Source organism: Procambarus clarkii, chromosome 34 (assembly GCF_040958095.1).
Source record: "Procambarus clarkii isolate CNS0578487 chromosome 34, FALCON_Pclarkii_2.0, whole genome shotgun sequence".
NCBI classification, from domain to species: Eukaryota; Metazoa; Arthropoda; class Malacostraca; order Decapoda; family Cambaridae; genus Procambarus; species Procambarus clarkii.
The window spans coordinates 16,308,507-16,327,479 of NC_091183.1; the positions used below are offsets into that span (position 1 = coordinate 16,308,507).

Consider the following 18,973-nt stretch of genomic DNA (forward strand, 5'->3'; position numbering starts at 1 on the left):
TTCATCTGTAAAGTAATCAGAGGTTAGCTTTACTGTACACACAGGTATATGCATCTCTGAATTTATACCCCGTACCTTAATTATTTGTCCATTTATACAAGATGTGTACTCAGGAATCAAGCTTTTCAGTATTAAGCTCTGATTCGCTCCTGTGTCACGTAATATTGTGACTTGTTGATCAGGCTGACCCCCAATGCTCACCATACCTTTGCTAATGAAAGGGTTATATCCTTTCGTAATGGACATCTTCTCCTGGGGCAATTCCTCTAAATTTATATAAGGACTTCTGTATTTACTTACTGTGAGGGACACCACTCTTCTGCCTTGCCTACACTCTACTTAAGTGTCCAGGCTTGTTACATGTGTAGCATATTACCTGAGAAGAGAATCCTCGTCCTCTCGAACCACGTTGTCCATTATAATAGGATTCGCCACGTCTCCACTGTCCTGTACCTCGATATCTAGACGTTGTATTTCCTCCCTGACCCGAGGGTGCGCTAGCCTGACCCTCGAATGCGTCACCTCCCGACGGAGAAAATTCCACATACCCCTGACTTTGTCGGGCTATCGGCTTGCCAGTATATCCACGACCATCTCTACTGTTCCACGTATACCGTCTTTTACTACCCTGCAACTTTGCATGACCTTTTTCTTCATATTCCTGGAGACTTCTGTAAGCTTCCGTAATTACATCTGCTTTGTCCGCTGCTTCTAAGTGTTTTTATTCCTGCTTCTTGAACCTTAAACCTGGTGTCACCATCTCCAAGAATTTTTCCATTAACATCAATTGTTTCAAGTCTTCGAAAGATTCTACCTTTTCGGAACCCATCCATCTCTGGAATCTACGTTCCAAATCTCTGGCTGTTTCAGCATATGTGCTCCTCTGTGTCTTTACCATTTTTCTGAACCGCTTCCGGTAAGCTTCAGGTGTCAGTAGAAATGACCTTAATGCACTGTTTTTCACAGTCCAGTAATTTTTACAATCTTCAAGAGAGAGCTGGGTATAGGCCTCTCTCGCTGCCCCAGTCAATCTTATTTGCACCAATTGGGCCCAATCCTCCTCTGGCCACTGCTTTAGTGTAGCAACTTTTTCAAAATGCTCAAAAAAAGACTCAGACTCTTCTGGACAAAATTGCGGAACCTCCTTTTCACGTGCCTTGTGATCATATGCTGCAGGCATAGGTATGCTCTCCGAGTGTACCTCTCGCTCTCGCCTCTGAGCAGCCACAAATTTATTTGCTTCGATTTCCATTTGCTTCGTTTTCTCCTTTTCTAATTCTACACGCGTTTTTTGCTCACTTTCAAGTCTCACTTTCTCCAATTTCAGTTTCTCTAACTGAAACTGTCTCTCTTCCCTCTTAATTTGAGCTTCCAGTTTCAAACGTTCCAATTCATATTCTAAACTTCCACTCCTACGAGACGAATTAGAAGACACTTCCTCATTATCTTGTTCCCCATTTTCCTTTGCACTCACATCTAATCCTACCGCTCCGACGTCTTCGCGTCGAGACCTTACTTTATTTCCAAGTTCTTGTCTCATATAGACCACTTTAGTCGACACTAATTCTATCTCATAGTGTTCGGCGATTTGCTTCAGCTGTTCTTTCGTACAGCTCTCCAAAATCAATGGGTCCTCTTTTGTTATAAATTCTTGGACACGATCCATGATGAAAATTTTACCTGGCTAGATACCTAGATGACTAGCATTGGGTGCTGCAAGTGTACACAGTGTGTCTTGTTCAAAACAATCCCGGACAGGCCCCCATATGTGTTGGGATCGAACTGTTGACAACCCAACACATTTAATTTAGGTTTATTCTGAATGTTTATCCTAATGCTTCGTTGTACTACAACGGGGTACATGAATCTGAACAGGTGTCAGCCTCAGCCGGACCTGTTGTCAGGTGCGACACACTTTGTGCCGAGGTCTGACAAAGGACAAGAAAATAAGATGGTATAAAACTTCATCATGGATATATTGTGATATATCTCTAATCACCTTATATACAATATTTTACATGTATATATATATGTGCATTGTACACAAGTACAGTTAAATATATATATAGAGAGAAAGATACTACGACCATGCTACGGTCGTCTCTTGTCCGATTGATCTTCCCACTTATAAATCGTCTACTTTCCTGCAATTTGTACCGCTATCAGGAAAATCGTTACCTCCATGCCGACCTCTAAATCTCACAGCTGTTATCTTCCATAACTTTCAAGAGCGTCGACCATGCCTCGAGGTCCTTTTCCTTCATGAGGGTGGAGCACACTAACAGTTGGGTCTGTTGGTCACACATCCAAACGCGACGACAGCCTGTTGACTCAATGGAGGGGAGTAGACATCTGTCCCTCCACATGCTCCGGCCAGCACACGTTACCTCGCCCGGTGGTTCTGATTGGCTAACAGACATTCCCGCCACCGGACGAGCCACACCGTGCTGACAGTTAACGACCTCCATGGTTGTTAACCTCGTTCTTCCTGTAATAATGAACGTATGACTTAAATAATCGTGCCTTTATGCGATGAAATAACACGAATACGATATACCGTAACACTATTAAACCACGGATTCTTCCTTTGCTCCTCTGTTTTTTTCCTGTTGGGCTGGGACAAACTTGCTTACAGCCTCCTGACATTTTTGGGTGACATAGTCCATCATGTCTTGTGCGGACTTGGTTCCGAGTTCTGTGTCCCAATGTATATCCCATAGGAATTTATTCATCTCCTCATAGTTTCCCTTTCGGTACGCCAGCCCTTTGGTTCCCAGTTCTTTTTTGGGGGTGATAATTCCTAGCTCAACCAGGTACTCAAAGCTGAATACACTATGATCACTCATTCCCAAGGTGGCTTCCAACTTAACTTCCCTTATATCCGACTCATTGAGGGTAAATATCAGATCAAGCAAGGCTGGTTCATCCCCTCCTCTCGTTCTTGTCGGTCCCTTGACGTGTTGACTTAGAAAGTTTCTTGTTGCCACATCCAGCAGCTTAGCTCTCCATGTGTCTGGGCCTCCATGTGTGTCTCTGTTCCCCCAATCTATCTTTCCATGGTTGAAGTGGTTCAGTCTCCGTGGTGTAGTGGTAAGACACTCGCCTGGCGTTCCGCGAGCGCTATGTCATGGGTTCGTATCCTGGCCAGAGAGGATTTACTGGGCGCAATTCCTTAACTGTAGCCTCTGTTTAACGCAACAGTAAAATGTGTACTTGGATGAAAAAACGATTCTTCGCGGCAGGGGACCGTATTCCAGGGACCATAGGATTAAGGACTTGCCCGAAACGCAACGCGTACTAGTGGCTGTACAAGAATGTAACAACTCTTGTATATATCTCAAAAAAAAAAAAAAGTCTCCCATGATTAGTAGCCTGGATCCGTTCCTGCTAGCCACAGAAGCTGCTCTCTCTATTATATTGATGGTGGCCAAGTTGTTTCTATCATATTCCTGTCTGGGTCTTCTGACATTCGGTGGGGAGATATATATGACTACTACTATAATTTTCTGTCCTCCAGTTGCTATGGTGCCTGATATGTAGTCACTGAAACCTTCACAGTTCTGAATTACCATCTCTTGGAAACTCCAACCTTCTCTTAGTAGCAAAGCTACACCACCTCCTCCTCTCCCTTCTCTCTCTTTCCTCACTACATAGTAGCCCTGTGGAAACACTGCGTTTGTTATGGTGTTTGTTAGTTTGTGTGTGGTGTGTGGTAGGAGCTGTTTACCAAGTGAGTGTGATGGTTGGTGGGAGGTCTTTACCAAGTGTGTGTGGTGGGAGGTGCTTACCAAGTGTGTGTGATGGGTGGTAGGATGTGTTTACCAAGTGTGTGTGATGATTAGTGGGAGGTGTTTACAAAGTGTTTGTGGTGCGAGGTGTTTTACCAAGTGTGTGATGGCTGGTAGGAGGTGCTAATCAAGTGTGATGGTGGGAAGTGTTTACCTGATGTGTGATATGTAGTGGGAGGTGTTTACGAAGACTTTGTGATGGGTGGTGGGAGGTGTTTACAAATTGTGTGACATATTATGGCAGATGTTTACCAAGAGTGTGTGACGGGGGCTCGGAGGTTATTACCATGTGTGTGAGATATATAATTGAAGGGGTTTACCATGTGCGTGTGTGATAGATGGTGGGAGGTGTGTGATAGATGGAGGAAATTGTTTACCATGTGTATGTGTGATGGGTGGTGAAAGGTGTTTACCATGTGTGTATGTGATGTGTGGAGGAAGTGTTTATCAAGTGTGTGTGATTGGTGGTGGGAGGTGTTTAACATGCGTGTGTGTGTGAAAGATGGAGGGAGGTGAATGAATCCATGAGGGCCCTGACGAGGGTTCGAACCTACGTTCGACAGGATCCCAGACGCTGCCTTAATCGATTGAGCTGCAACATGGTAAAATAATTGCAACCAGGAAATCATCCTGACCTACCGCGGGTCCTGCAGCCTCCTGCAGGACAAATCCTACAGATTGGTGCCTCTCCGATACACAAATCAGGGTTTTACACAATTCCCCCATGCACCTGAGCTCTGCCAACAGGCTGTTCTACCTCTTCGCCCTTTGCAGGGCCCGCGGTAGGTCATTATGATTTCCCAGTGGCAATTTTTTTACCATGTCGTATCTCAGTCGATTAAGACAGAGTCTGGGATCCTCTTAGACGTAGGTTCGAACCCTCGTTTCGGCCCTTGTGGATTTGTTCATTTGATGCATCACGCTATAGTGATTTCTGTGTCTAATGGAGGGAGGCGATTACCTAGTGTATGTGATGGATGGTGAGAGGTGTTTACCAAGTGTTTGTGTTGATAAGTGTTTACTAAGTGTTTGTGGTGGGAGGTGTTTATAAAGTGTGTGTGATGGGGTAATGGGAGGTGTTTAAAATGACTGAGTGATGGTTTGTGGGAGGAATTTCCAAGTGTGTTTGGTGGGAGGTGTTTACCAAGTTGGTGATGATTGGTAGGAGGTGCTTATCAAGTGTGTGTGTGTGTGTGTGATGGATAGTGGGATGTGTTTACCAAGAGTGTATGTGATGGTTGGTGGGAGGTGTTTACCATGTGTGTAATTGTTGGTGGGCGGTGTTTAGTAAGTGAATGTGACGGATGGTGGGAGGTGTTAACAAAGTGAGTGATGGGTGTTGGGAGGTCTTAACCAAGTGTGTTTGATCGATTGTGGGAGATGCTTACTGATTGTGTGTTGTCGATTTTTGGAGAGGTTTACCACGTGTATGACAGGTTGTGGGAGGTGTTTACCATGTATGTGAGAGGTGACTGATGGTGTTTACCAAGTGTGTGTGTGACGGTTGGATTGATGTGTTAACCCAGTGTGTGTGATAGATGGTGGGAGGTATTTACCAAGTGTGTTATGGGTTGTGGGAGATAATTACCAAATTTGTGTGATGGATAGTGGGAGGTGTTTACCAAGTGTGTTATGGGTGGTTGATGAATTTACGAGGTGTGTGTTACGGGGGGTAGGCGGTGTTTACCAAGTGTGATGGATAGTGGGAGGTGTTTACCAAGTGTGTTATGGGTGGTGGGAGGTGTGTGATTCCACCATCAATCACACATACCAAGTGTGTGTGATTGATGGTGGAAGACTTTTACCATGTGTGTGTGTGATGAACAGTGGCAGGTGCTTACCAAATGTGTTATGGGTGGTTGAGGAGTTTGCTAGGTGTGTGTGGTGTGTGTGTGTTAGGTGTTTACCAAGTATGTGTGATGGAAAGTGGGAGGGATTTTACCAAGTGTGTTATAGGTTGTAGGAGGTGTTTATCAAGTGTGTAAGACAGGTGGTGGGAGGTGTTTACCAAGCGTGTGTGACAGGTGGTGGGAGGTGTTTACCAAGCGTGTGTGACAGGTGGTGGGAGGTGTTTACCAAGCGTGTGTGACAGGTGGTGGGAGGTGTTTACCAAGCGTGTGTGACAGGTGGTGGGAGGTGTTTATCAAGCGTGTGTGACAGGTGGTGGGAGGTGTTTACCAAGCGTGTGTGACAGGTGGTGGGAGGTGTTTACCAAGCGTGTGTGACAGGTGGTGGGAGGTGTTTATCAAGCGTGTGTGACAGGTGGTGGGAGGTGTTTACCAAGCGTGTGTGACAGGTGGTGGGAGGTGTTTACCAAGCGTGTGTGACAGGTGGTGGGAGGTGTTTATCAAGCGTGTGTGACAGGTGGTGGGAGGTGTTTACCAAGCGTGTGTGACAGGTGGTGGGAGGTGTTTACCAAGCGTGTGTGACAGGTGGTGGGAGGTGTTTACCAAGCGTGTGTGACAGGTGGTGGGAGGTGTTTACCAAGCGTGTGTGACAGGTGGTGGGAGGTGTTTATCAAGCGTGTGTGACAGGTGGTGGGAGGTGTTTATCAAGCGTGTGTGACAGGTGGTGGGAGGTGTTTACCAAGCGTGTGTGACAGGTGGTGGGAGGTGTTTACCAAGCGTGTGTGACAGGTGGTGGGAGGTGTTTATCAAGCGTGTGTGACAGGTGGTGGGAGGTGTTTACCAAGCGTGTGTGACAGGTGGTGGGAGGTGTTTACCAAGCGTGTGTGACAGGTGATGGGAGGTGTTTACCAAGCGTGTGTGACAGGGGGTGGGAGGTGTTTACCAAGCGTGTGTGACAGGGGGTGGGAGGTGTTTACCAAGCGTGTGTGACAGGGGGTGGGAGGTGTTTACCAAGCGTGTGTGACAGGGGGTGGGAGGTGTTTACCAAGCGTGTGTGACAGGGGGTGGGAGGTGTTTACCAAGCGTGTGTGACAGGGGGTGGGAGGTGTTTACCAAGCGTGTGTGACAGGGGGTGGGAGGTGTTTACCAAGCGTGTGTGACAGGTGGTGGGAGGTGTTTACCAAGCGTGTGTGACAGGTGGTGGGAGGTGTTTACCAAGCGTGTGTGACAGGTGGTGGGAGGTGTTTATCAAGCGTGTGTGACAGGTGGTGGGAGGTGTTTACCAAGCGTGTGTGACAGGTGGTGGGAGGTGTTTACCAAGCGTGTGTGACAGGTGGTGGGAGGTGTTTATCAAGCGTGTGTGACAGGTGGTGGGAGGTGTTTACCAAGCATGTGTGACAGGTGGTGGGAGGTGCTTACCAAGCGTGTGTGACAGGTGGTGGGAGGTGTTTATCAAGCGTGTGTGACAGGTGGTGGGAGGTGTTTACCAAGCGTGTGTGACAGGTGGTGGGAGGTGTTTACCAAGCGTGTGTGACAGGTGGTGGGAGGTGTTTACCAAGCGTGTGTGACAGGTGGTGGGAGGTGTTTACCAAGCGTGTGTGACAGGTGGTGGGAGGTGTTTATCAAGCGTGTGTGACAGGTGGTGGGAGGTGTTTATCAAGCGTGTGTGACAGGTGGTGGGAGGTGTTTAACAAGCGTGTGTGACAGGTGGTGGGAGGTGTTTACCAAGCGTGTGTGACAGGTGGTGGGAGGTGTTTATCAAGCGTGTGTGACAGGTGGTGGGAGGTGTTTACCAAGCGTGTGTGACAGGTGGTGGGAGGTGTTTACCAAGCGTGTGTGGCAGGTGGTGGGAGGTGTTTACCAAGCGTGTGTGACAGGGGGTGGGAGGTGTTTACCAAGCGTGTGTGACAGGGGGTGGGAGGTGTTTACCAAGCGTGTGTGACAGGGGGTGGGAGGTGTTTACCAAGCGTGTGTGACAGGGGGTGGGAGGTGTTTACCAAGCGTGTGTGACAGGGGGTGGGAGGTGTTTACCAAGCGTGTGTGACAGGGGGTGGGAGGTGTTTACCAAGCGTGTGTGACAGGGGGTGGGAGGTGTTTACCAAGCGAGTGTGACAGGGGGTGGGAGGTGTTTACCAAGCGTGTGTAACAGGGGGTGGGAGGTGTTTACCAAGCGTGTGTGACAGGGGGTGGGAGGTGTTTACCAAGCGTGTGTGACAGGTGGTGGGAGGTGTTTACCAAGCGTGTGTGACAGGTGGTGGGAGGTGTTTACCAAGCGTGTGTGACAGGTGGAGGGAGGTGTTTACCAAGCGTGTGTGACAGGTGGTGGGAGGTGTTTATCAAGCGTGTGTGACAGGTGGTGGGAGGTGTTTACCAAGCGTGTGTGACAGGTGGTGGGAGGTGTTTACCAAGCGTGTGTGACAGGGGGTGGGAGGTTTTTGCCATGTGTGTGTGACAGGGGGTGGGAGGTGTTTACCAAGCGTGTGTGACAGGGGGTGGGAGGTGTTTACCAAGCGTGTGTGACAGGGGGTGGGAGGTTTTTACCATGTGTGTGTGATACATGATGGGAGGTGTTAACCAAGTGTGTGATGGGTTGTAGGAGCTGTTTACAAAGTGTGCGTGTGAGGTAGTGAGAGGTGTTTACCTAGTGTGTTTGGTGGGAGGTGTGAGGTCTCTCTATCTCTCCGTCTCTCTATCTCTCTCTCCCCCTCTCTCTCTCTCTCCGTCTCTATCTCTCTCCCTCCCTCTCCCTCCCTCCCTCCCATCATCTTCCCTACAATTCTTCACTCCACCATTCCCCCCTCCTCTGTTCTCTCGTCCTCCTCATCATTCACTCACATGAAAATGACTGTTTAAAAAAAAAAGTTTGGTATTGTCTGTCAAAGGTGTAGCATTTATATAGTAGGAATATGAAAAACATGTGCGTGTTCGAATGGAGTTTTGTCGAAATTTCAAGGCAATCGGTAAAGAACTTTCGGAGATTTAATATTTTAAAGAAACGAACATTTAAATCTTTATTTATATAGGTGATTGAGTGTAAAGCATCAGAGACTAGTTTTCTAATATAGAGAGCAAAATGTATTAATATAGTTAATAACTCTTTGATTATGTAGAATAGAGAGATGTCACATACGTGGCATCAAACATTATTTCATCGGATTATTTTCTTTACATGTTAATTATTTAGTTTATATGTTAATAAATTGTTAGTAATGTTTAAGCCTAAAGCTAAATGAAGACTAATCTTCATGGCTTTAAAGTATCATAAACTTAATGCTAAATAATTTTTGAATGTGGTAAAATTTTCCATAACTTGTAACTATTGCCGGATGAAATTGAAATAAGTTTATTGAGGTAAAATACACACAATGGCATGAAGTAGCTCAAGCTATTCTCACCCCGTTCAGTACATCGTGTTAATACATACATAGACACTCATCACAAGCAATAAACGTATTACCGAACATTCTGAGAGATAAACATATACATTTCCTCCTTTACACAAGTAGTATGGTATCAGGCGTACATACAAATACTTTTATGACCTAGGTATACTGTATAAACAATTTATTGCCGGATGTGTTCGGAAGTGCTGAACATGAAACTATTGCAGGATGTGTTTGGAAGTGATGAACATGTAACTATTGCAGGATGTGTTCAGAAGCGGTTACCATATAACTATTGCAGGATGTGTTCAGAAGCGGTTACCATATAACTATTGCAGGATGTGTTCAGAAGCGGTTAACATATAACTATTGCAGGATGTGTTCGGAAGTGGTGTACTTCAGCCTGCCCACAGAGGTGCTGGAGCTGGTGTTCGCGCATGTGCCTATAGTGCATCTGTTGACCGTCGATGCAACTGTCTGCCGCTACTGGTACACAGTTATCCTTAACCCTGCGGTGAGTAATGCAACCCTACGGTGAGTAATATAACCCTGCAGTGAGTAATACAACCCTGCAGTGAGTAATGTCACCCTACAGTGAGTAATGCAACCCTGCAGTGAGTAATGTAACCCTACAGTGAGTAATGCAACCCTGCAGTGAGTAATGTAACCCTACAGTGAGTAATACAACCCTGCAGTGAGTAATGTAACCCTACAGTGAGTTATGCAACCCTGCAGTGAGTAGTAGAACCCTGCAGTGAGTAATGTAACCCTACAGTGAGTAATACAATCCTGCAGTGAGTAATGTAACCCTACAGTGAGTTATGCAACCCTGCAGTGAGTAGTAGAACCCTGCAGTGAGTAATTCAATCCTACAGTTAGTAATAATACATAATGTTTAGTTATGTAAATGTTCACTGAGTAATACATTATGGTGGTGACTAATACAACACTGAATCTGTCTCCGTCTGAAATATTAAATAAATTGTGTAATGAAGTTTGTGTTATGTAAAGTAATATCGAAATAACATGTAACTATGGAAAATTGCTACATTCAGAATGGGAAAATTTCGTAATTTACGTAATGTTTGTCATACTGTTAATTCGCTTGTCTTAATTTGCTATTGAACTATTTCAGTTTATTCCGTGGAGAAAAGTTCACCGTAGACTGAAGCTGGTGCCTTGGAGAGTACCATCCAGCATACCACTCTTCCACTCTCTGAGGGGTGACAAGGTGCCAACCACTCACATCATGACTACCCACTGTCAGCCCCATGGTTTTACTTCCGTGAGTGACTGTATCCCCAGTGTCATCAGGTAAGGTAACACCATGAGTGACTGTATCCCCAGTGTCATCAGGTAAGGTAACACCACGAGTGACTGTATCCCCAGTGTCATCAGGTAAGATAACACCACGAGTGACTGTATCCCCAGTGTCACCAGGTAAGGTAACACCATGAGTGACTGTATCCCCAGTGTCATCAGGTAAGGTAACACCACGAGTGACTGTATCCCCAGTGTCATCAGGTAAGATAACACCACGAGTGACTGTATCCCCAGTGTCATCAGGTAAGATAACACCACGAGTGACTGTATCCCCAGTGTCATCAGGTAAGGTAACACCACGAGTGACTGTATCCCCAGTGTCATCAGGTAAGGTAACACCATGAGTGACTGTATCCCCAGTGTCATCAGGTAAGGTAACACCACGAGAGACTGTATCCCCCAGTGTCATCAGGTAAGGTAACACCACGAGAGACTGTATCCCCCAGTGTCATCAGGTAAGGTAACACCATGAGTGACTGTATCCCCAGTGTCATCAGGTAAGGTAACACCACGAGAGACTGTATCCCCCAGTGTCATCAGGTAAGGTAACACCACGAGAGACTGTATCCCCAGTGTCATCAGGTAAGGTAACACCACGAGAGACTGAATCCCAAGTGTTATCAGGTAGGATAACACAATGTGAGCCTGTATAACCAGTGTCATCAGATAACACCATGTGAGACTGTATCACCACAGTCATCAGGTATGATAACACCATGATAGACTGTATCACCAGTGCCATCAAGTAAGATAAAACCATGATAGACTGTATCACAAGTGTCATCAAGTGAGATAAAACCATGATAGACTGTATCACCAGTGTCATTAAGTGAGATAACACCATGATAGACTGTATCACCAGTGCCATCAAGTAGGATAATACCATGAAAGACTGTATAAGTTGTGTCATCATGTATGATAACAGTTGTGGAAACCAGGACTATGAGAGTGCATTTTAGCTTTTCCAAGGCAGGATTCTTGACTGGGTCGTTTTTAGTTACTTGGTGACACATGGTCATAGTCCGGGTCATTTTTAGTTACCCCTACAATGCACAGTTGTAGTACAGGCCATTCTCGGTGATGCGCGATTCCAGTCTTCCCTAATTTTAGATGAGTGACATTATCAGTTAGTCTTAATCATCTTTCAATTAGTCCATTTTATATGATTGCATATTTTTCCCAATTTTCAATTATTTATTATATATCCCTTCTTCGTTTATTACTTATTTATACCCATTTTCAATTATTTATAATTAAATCATATTTTCAGTGATCGCACATGTATTACCATTTTCAAAGATTGCTTATTTATACCAAATAGCTAGTTAAAAATTACTTATTGAATGCAGGTCAAAACTGAAACACATTTATTTCCGCACCCCCCCCCCCCCACCCATGTTAAGTCAGTCATTAGCTGCCACTAAAAAAATAAATAAACTGCAGAAGGCCTCTCCACAAGAAGCAAGAAAAAAAACAATGGTCACACTCACACACACATAGACACAGACACACACACACACACACACACACACACACACACACACACACACACACACACACACACACACACACACACACCGAAGTCTCTCCGATTATTGAATGGCTTCTGGAAACTATCTGGAAATGTGGCTTCTGGAAACTATCCATATAAGAATTCCATAAAGCTTACTTAAATGGCCTTTGGAATATTTTGAATGAAATAGATTGGAGATTCTTTGCATGGGAGGGTGGGCCGATCTTGGAGCGAGACGTAAACATTGCGATGGGTGATGTTAAAAGAGAATTTCGATGTGGAATCAAATTATAACTAACATAAAAATATTCTAAGCAAAGCGCAGGAACGTAGTGCACAATACAAATTCAATAGATGGAATAATAATAACCCGAGATGGATAGAAAAAGGATTTGAAGAACCTTATTGAAAGAAAGAGAACTTGTTACAAAGGGACTAAGAATGGGGAAGTCAGTTTAGAAAAAGAAATCGACCCATTGGTTAGAAATGTTTAAATAGAGATAAGGAGGGCAAAAAGAGACAATGACGTTCATATAGCAGGGCAAGCAAAGGCAAAACCTAAAGGGGTTTTATCAGTTATATCAAACAAAGATTAAGGAAAGGATTGGTCTATTAAAAATTGAGACTGGTCAGATAACTGATAATGACTAAGAGATGAATCGTAGTTTTAATAAATATTTTATCTTTGTATTTACTAAAGACGAACTTAACACTATGCCTTCAGCCGAACAAGTCTATGCTGGTGGGGAAGAGGATAGGTTGTTTAATTTTGCAGTTACTAGTGATGATGTTATCAAACAAATAGTGAAACTCAAGCCAAACAAATCCCCAGGGCCGGACGAAGTATTTGCTTAAAGACAGCAACGCTGTCGTTGCCGTTGTCTTCCATATATAATAAGTCATTAGAGTCAGACAGAATGCCAGAGTCGTCGAAGGATGCTAATGTGGTACCAATTTTCAAGAAAGGAGATAGATCACTTGCGTCAAACTATCGGCAGAATAGCTTTAAGTCTATTGTGGGAAAGTTGCTTGAATCGATAACTGCAAATACCATTCGTCTTTATCTTGAAAAACATAGATTTATAAATGATTCTCAACATGGTTTTACTAATGGCCGTTTATGTTTAACAAATTTACTATCATTTTATTCCAGCATAGTTCAGGCAGTTGATAGTGGTAGGGTTTGTGATGTTGTGTGCCTGGAGTTTAGCAAAGCTTTTGATAGTGTCCCATGAAACATTGATTTAAAAGAAAGGTGAATGGTATTGGGGGTGCTATATTAAAATGGATTAGGGCATGCCTATTCCATAGAAAACAAAAGAGCTAATATAAATGCGGTTAAATCTTAGTGGGCAAATGTAAGTGGTGTGTGTTCAGGCTCTGTCCTGGGATATCTGTTATTCATAATTTATATAAATGATTTAGATTTAGGTTTGAACAGCAATATTTACAAATTTGCCGATGAAACAAAAATCAGGAAAGAAATAAACTCAGAAAAAGACTCACTATCACTTCAAGACGATCTAAATAAGGTTTTGAAATGGTCGATAGATCGGTAGATGCCATTTAATGCTGACAAATGTAAGGTTTTGAGGCTAGGTAATAATGATAGAGTTAAAAGATACGAGCCAGATGGTTTTAAGATTGCAAAGTCGGATTGCGAAATCGATTTGAGTGTTATGATTAGTAAGAATTAGGCCAAAAAGTCAATGCATAAATATTCGTAATAAGGCAAAAAGAACACTAATTCATTTATCAAAGCATAAGTAATAAGAAACCTGGTAATGCTTTTTCAGCTATATCTTGCTCTTGTTAGGCTCCATTTAGATTATGAAGTTCAGTTTTTGTCGCCATACTATTGAATGTATATAAATTCAGTAGATCGCCTCCAGAGTAGGAGGATAAAGTAAATGCTTCAAATTAGCACCACTTCGCAAAACACTTCGTCCGGCCTTAGGGATATGTTTGGCAAAAATTTCATTATTTCTTTAAATAGATCCTCCCATGAACCCAGCGACAGGTGACGTAAAAGGAGATTTTGATGTGGATTCAAAATATAACTTATTTAAGACATATTCTAAACAAAGCACAGGAACGTAGTATATCATACAAATTGAATAGATCGAATACTAATGACCCAAAGTGGTTAACAAAGATTTTGAAGAACCTTATAGCTAAAAAAGAGCTCAGTAAAAAATGATTAAGAATGGGGAAGTCAGTTTAAAACAAAAATTCGTACAACTGGTTAGAAATGTTAACAAAGAGATAAGGAAGCCAATAGAAACTATGAACTTCGCATAGCAGGGCAAGCAAAGACAAATCCTAAAGGGTTTTTTCAGTTAAATCGAACTAAGACTAAGGAAAGGATAGGTCCATTAAAAAATGAGACAGGTCAAATAACAGATAATGATGAAGAGATGAGTAGTATTTTTAATAAATCTTTTATATCTGTGTTTACTAAAGAGGAACTTAACAATATGCCTTCAGCCGAACAAGTCTATGTGGGTGGGGACGAGGACAGGTTGACTAGTTTAGCAGTTACCAGGGAGGATGTAATTAAACAAAATAGTAAAACTAAAACCAAACAAATCCCCAGGGCCGGATTTGCCAGGGTGCTTAAAGAATGAAAAGAGGAGCTTTCCGAGCCACTGTCTACCATATTTAATAAATCAATAGAGTTAGGCAGAGTGCCAGAGTCATGGAAGGTAGCTAATGTGATACCAGTTTTAAGAAAGGAGATAGATCACTTACGTCAAACTATCGGCCAATTAGCTTAACGTCTATTGTGGGAAAGTTACTTGAATCATAAGAACATAAGAACAAAGGCAACTGCAGAAGGCCTATTGGCCCATACGAGGCAGCTCCTATTTATAACCACCCAATCCCACTCATATACTTGTCCAACCCGCGCTTGAAACAATCGAGGGACCCCACCTCCAAAATGTTACGCGACAATTGGTTCCACAAATCAACAACCCTGTTACTGAACCAGTATTTACCCAAGTCTTTCCTAAATCTAAACTTATCTAATTTATACCCATTGTTTCGTGTTCTGTCTTGTGTTGATACTTTTAATACCCTATTAATATCCCCTTTGTTATGTGCATTCACCCACTTGTAAACCTCTATCATGTCACCCCTAACTCTTCGCCTTTCCAGTGAAATCAACTTAAGCTTTGTTAATCTTTCTTCATATGAAAGATTTCTAATTTGGGGAATTAACTTAGTCATCCTACACTGGACACGTTCAAGTGAATTTATATCCATTCTATAATAGCCTAAGAAATTTTTATTTTATTTTATTTAGGCTGATTTTAAAATCAGCCTAAGCTGATTTTAATAGCCTAAGAAATTTTTTGGGTCAAATAGATTGGAAAGTCTTGGGTATGGGGTGTGGGCCGGTCTTAGAGCGAGACATGAACCCAGCGACAGGTGACGTAAAAGGGGATTTCGATGTGGATTTAATATATAACTTATTTAAGAATATTCTAAGCAAAGCACAGGAACGTAGTATACCATACAAATTGAATAGATCGAATACTAATGACCCAAAGTGGATAACAAATAATTTAAAGAACCTTATAGGTAAAAAGAGAGCTTGGTACAAAAGGATTAAGAATGGGGAAGTCAGGTTAGAACAGGAATTCATACAACTGGTTAGATATGTTAAAAAAGAGATTAGGAAAGCAAAAAGAAACTATAAAGTTCGCATAGCAGAGCAAGCAAAGTCAAATCCTAAAGGGTTTTTTTCAGTTATATCGAACTAAGACTTGGGAAAGAATAGGTCCATTAAAATCTGAGACAGGTCAAATAACGGATAATGACAAGGAGATGAGTAGTATTTTTAACAAATATTTTATATCTGTATTTACTAAAGAAGAACTTAACAATATGCCTTCAGCCAAACAAGTCTGTGTGGGTGGGGATGAGGACAGGTTGACGAGTTTAGCAGTTACCAGGGAGGATGTTCTTAAACAAATAGTAAAACTCAAACCAAACAAATCCCCAGGGCCGGATGAAGTGTTAGAACATAAGAACATAAGAACAAAGGTAACTGCAGAAGGCCTATTGGCCCGTACGAGGCAGCTCCTATTCTATAACCACCCAATCCCACTCATATACTTGTCCAACCCGTGCTTGAAACAATCGAGGGACCCCACCTCCACAATGTTACGCGGCAATTGGTTCCACAAATCAACAACCCTGTTACTGAACCAGTATTTACCCAAGTCTTTCCTAAATCTAAACTTATCCAATTTATACCCATTGTTTCGTGTTCTGTCCTGTGTTGATACTTTTAATACCCTATTAATATCCCCCCGGTTATGTCCATTCATCCACTTGTAAACCTCTATCATGTCACCCCTAACTCTTCGCCTTTCCAGTGAATGCAACTTAAGCTTTGTTAATCTTTCTTCATATGAAAGATTTCTAATTTGGGGAATTAACTTAGTCATCCTACGCTGGACACGTTCAAGTGAATTTATATCCATTCTATAATATGGCGACCAAAACTGAACTGCATAATCTAAATGGGGCCTAACTAGAGCAAGATATAGCTTGAGAACCACACCAGGTGTCTTGTTACTAACGCTGCGATTAATAAATCCAAGTGTCCGATTTGCCTTATTACGAACATTTATGCATTGATCCTTTTGTTTTAAATTCTTACTAATCATAACTCCCAGATCCCTTTCGCAATCCGACTTCGCAATCACAACACCATCTAGCTCGTATCTTGTAACTCTATCATCATTACCTAACCTCAGAACTTTACATTTATCAGCATTAAACTGCATCTGCCAATCCTTTGACCATTTCAAAACCCTATCTAGATCAACTTGAAGTGATAGTGAGTCCTCCTCCGAATTAATTTCCCTACCGATTTTCGTATCATCGGCAAATTTGCAAATGTTGCTACTCAAACCTGAATCTAAATCATTTATATATATTATAAACAACAGAGGTCCCAGGACAGAGCCTTGAGGCACTCCACTTACAACATTTTCCCACTCTGACTTGATTCCATTTATACTAACTCTCTGTTTCCTTTGGTATAGCCATGCCCTAATCCAGCTTAATATAGCACCCCCAATACCATGAGACTCTATCTTTTTAATCAGTCTTTCATGTGGCACTGTATCAAAAGCTTTGCTAAAGTCAAGGTATACAACATCGCAATCCTTACCACTATCAACTGCCTCGACAATGCTAGAATAAAAAGATAACAAATTTGTTAAACATGAACGGCCATTTATAAAACCATGTTGCGACTCAATTATTAATTTATGTTTTTCAAGATGAAGACGAATTTTATTTGCTATTATAGATTCGAGTAACTTTCCCACAATAGACGTTAGGCTAATTGGTCGATAGTTAGACGCAAGTGATCTATCTCCTTTTTTAAAAACTGGTATCACATTAGCAACTTTCCAAAACTCTGGCACTCTGCCTGACTCTATTGATTTATTAAATATGGTTGACAGTGGGTCACAAAGCTCCTCTTTGCATTCTTTAAGCACCCTGGCAAACACTTCATCCGGCCCTGGGGATTTGTTTGGTTTGAGTTTTACTATTTGTTTAAGAACATCCTCCCTGGTAACTGCTAAACTCGTCAACCTGTCCTCGTCCCCACCCACATAGACTTGTTCGGCTGAAGGCATATTGTTAAGTTCCTCTTTAGTAAATACAGATACAAAATATTTATTAAAAATACTACTCATCTCTTCATCACTATCTGTTATTTGACCTGTCTCAGTTTTTAATGGACCTATCCTTTCCCTAGTCTTAGTACGATATAACTGAAAAAACCCTTTAGGATTTGTCTTTGCTTGCCCTGCTATGCGAACTTCATAGTTTCTTTTTGCTTTCCTTATCTCTTTTTTAACATTTCTAACCAGTTGTATGAATTCCTGTTCTAAAGTGACCTCCCCATTTTTAATCCTTTTGTACCAAGCTCTCTTTTTACCTATAAGGTTCTTCAAATTCTTTGTTATCCACTTTGGGTCATTAGTATTCGATCTATTCAATTTGTATGGTATACTACGTTTCTGTGCTTTGTTTAGAATATTCTTAAATAAGTTATATATTGAATCCACATCGAAATCCGCGATGATAGAGTTACAAGATACGAGCTAGATGGTGTTGAGATTGCGAAGTCGGATTGCGAAAGGGATCTGGGAGTTATGATTAGTAAGAATTTAAAACAAAAGGATCAATGCATGAATGTTCGTAATAAGGCAAATAGGACACTCGGATTTATTAATCGAATCGTTAGTAACAAGACACCTGGTGTGGTTCTCAAGCTATATCTTGCTCTAGTTAGGCCCCATTTAGATTATGCAGTTCAGTTTTAGTCGCCATATTATAGAATGGATATAAATTCAATTGAACGTGTCCAGCGTAAGTTGACTAAGTTAATTCCCCAAATTACACATCTTTCATATGAAGAAAGATTAACAAAGCTTAAGTTGCATTCACTGGAAAGGCGAAGAGTTAGGGGTGACATGATAGAGGTTTATAAGTGGATGAATGGACATAACAAAGGGGATATTAATAGGGTATTAAAAGTGTCAACACAAGACAGAACACGAAAGAATGGGTATAAATTGGATAAGTTTGGATTTAGGAAAGACTTGGGTAAATACTGGTTCAGTAACAGGGTTGTTGATTTGTGGAACCAATTACCGCGTAATGTGGTGGAGGTGGGGCCCCTCGATTGTTTCAAGTGCGGGTTGGACATGTATATGAGTGGGATTGGGTGGTTATAGATAGGAGCTGCCTCGTATGGGACAATAGGCCTTCTGCAGTTACCTTTGTTCTTATGATGGGAAGCTGCCCTTTCTAGATGTAACAGATGTAGATGTCAGAGACAACATTAGCAGCATGATAGAGCATCACTAACGGTGTTGTGGATATTGCAGGATGATGGGCAGCAGGCAGGTGCCAAAAGCAGGGTAAAGGATTACTAACAGTATTGTGGATATTGCAGGATGATGGGCAGCAGGCAGGTGCCAAAAGCAGGGTAAAGGATTACTAACAGTATTGTGGATATTGCAGGATGATGGGCAGCAGGCAGGTGCCAAGAGCTGCAGCAGCCACCAAGCTGGTCCTTCAGAG

The 18,973-nt window shown here is 42.5% G+C and overlaps 1 protein-coding gene across 1 annotated transcript; it reads right to left on the minus strand.

Annotated features, from left to right (window-relative positions):
- Positions 1-721: 721 nt before the first annotated feature.
- LOC138371013 (ATPase family AAA domain-containing protein 3-B-like) lies at positions 722-1,666 on the minus strand. The gene has a single exon (XM_069335653.1). The coding sequence runs from the start codon at positions 1,664-1,666 to the stop codon at positions 722-724; it is 945 nt and encodes a 314-aa protein (XP_069191754.1).
- Between the last annotated feature and the right edge of the window lie 17,307 nt (positions 1,667-18,973).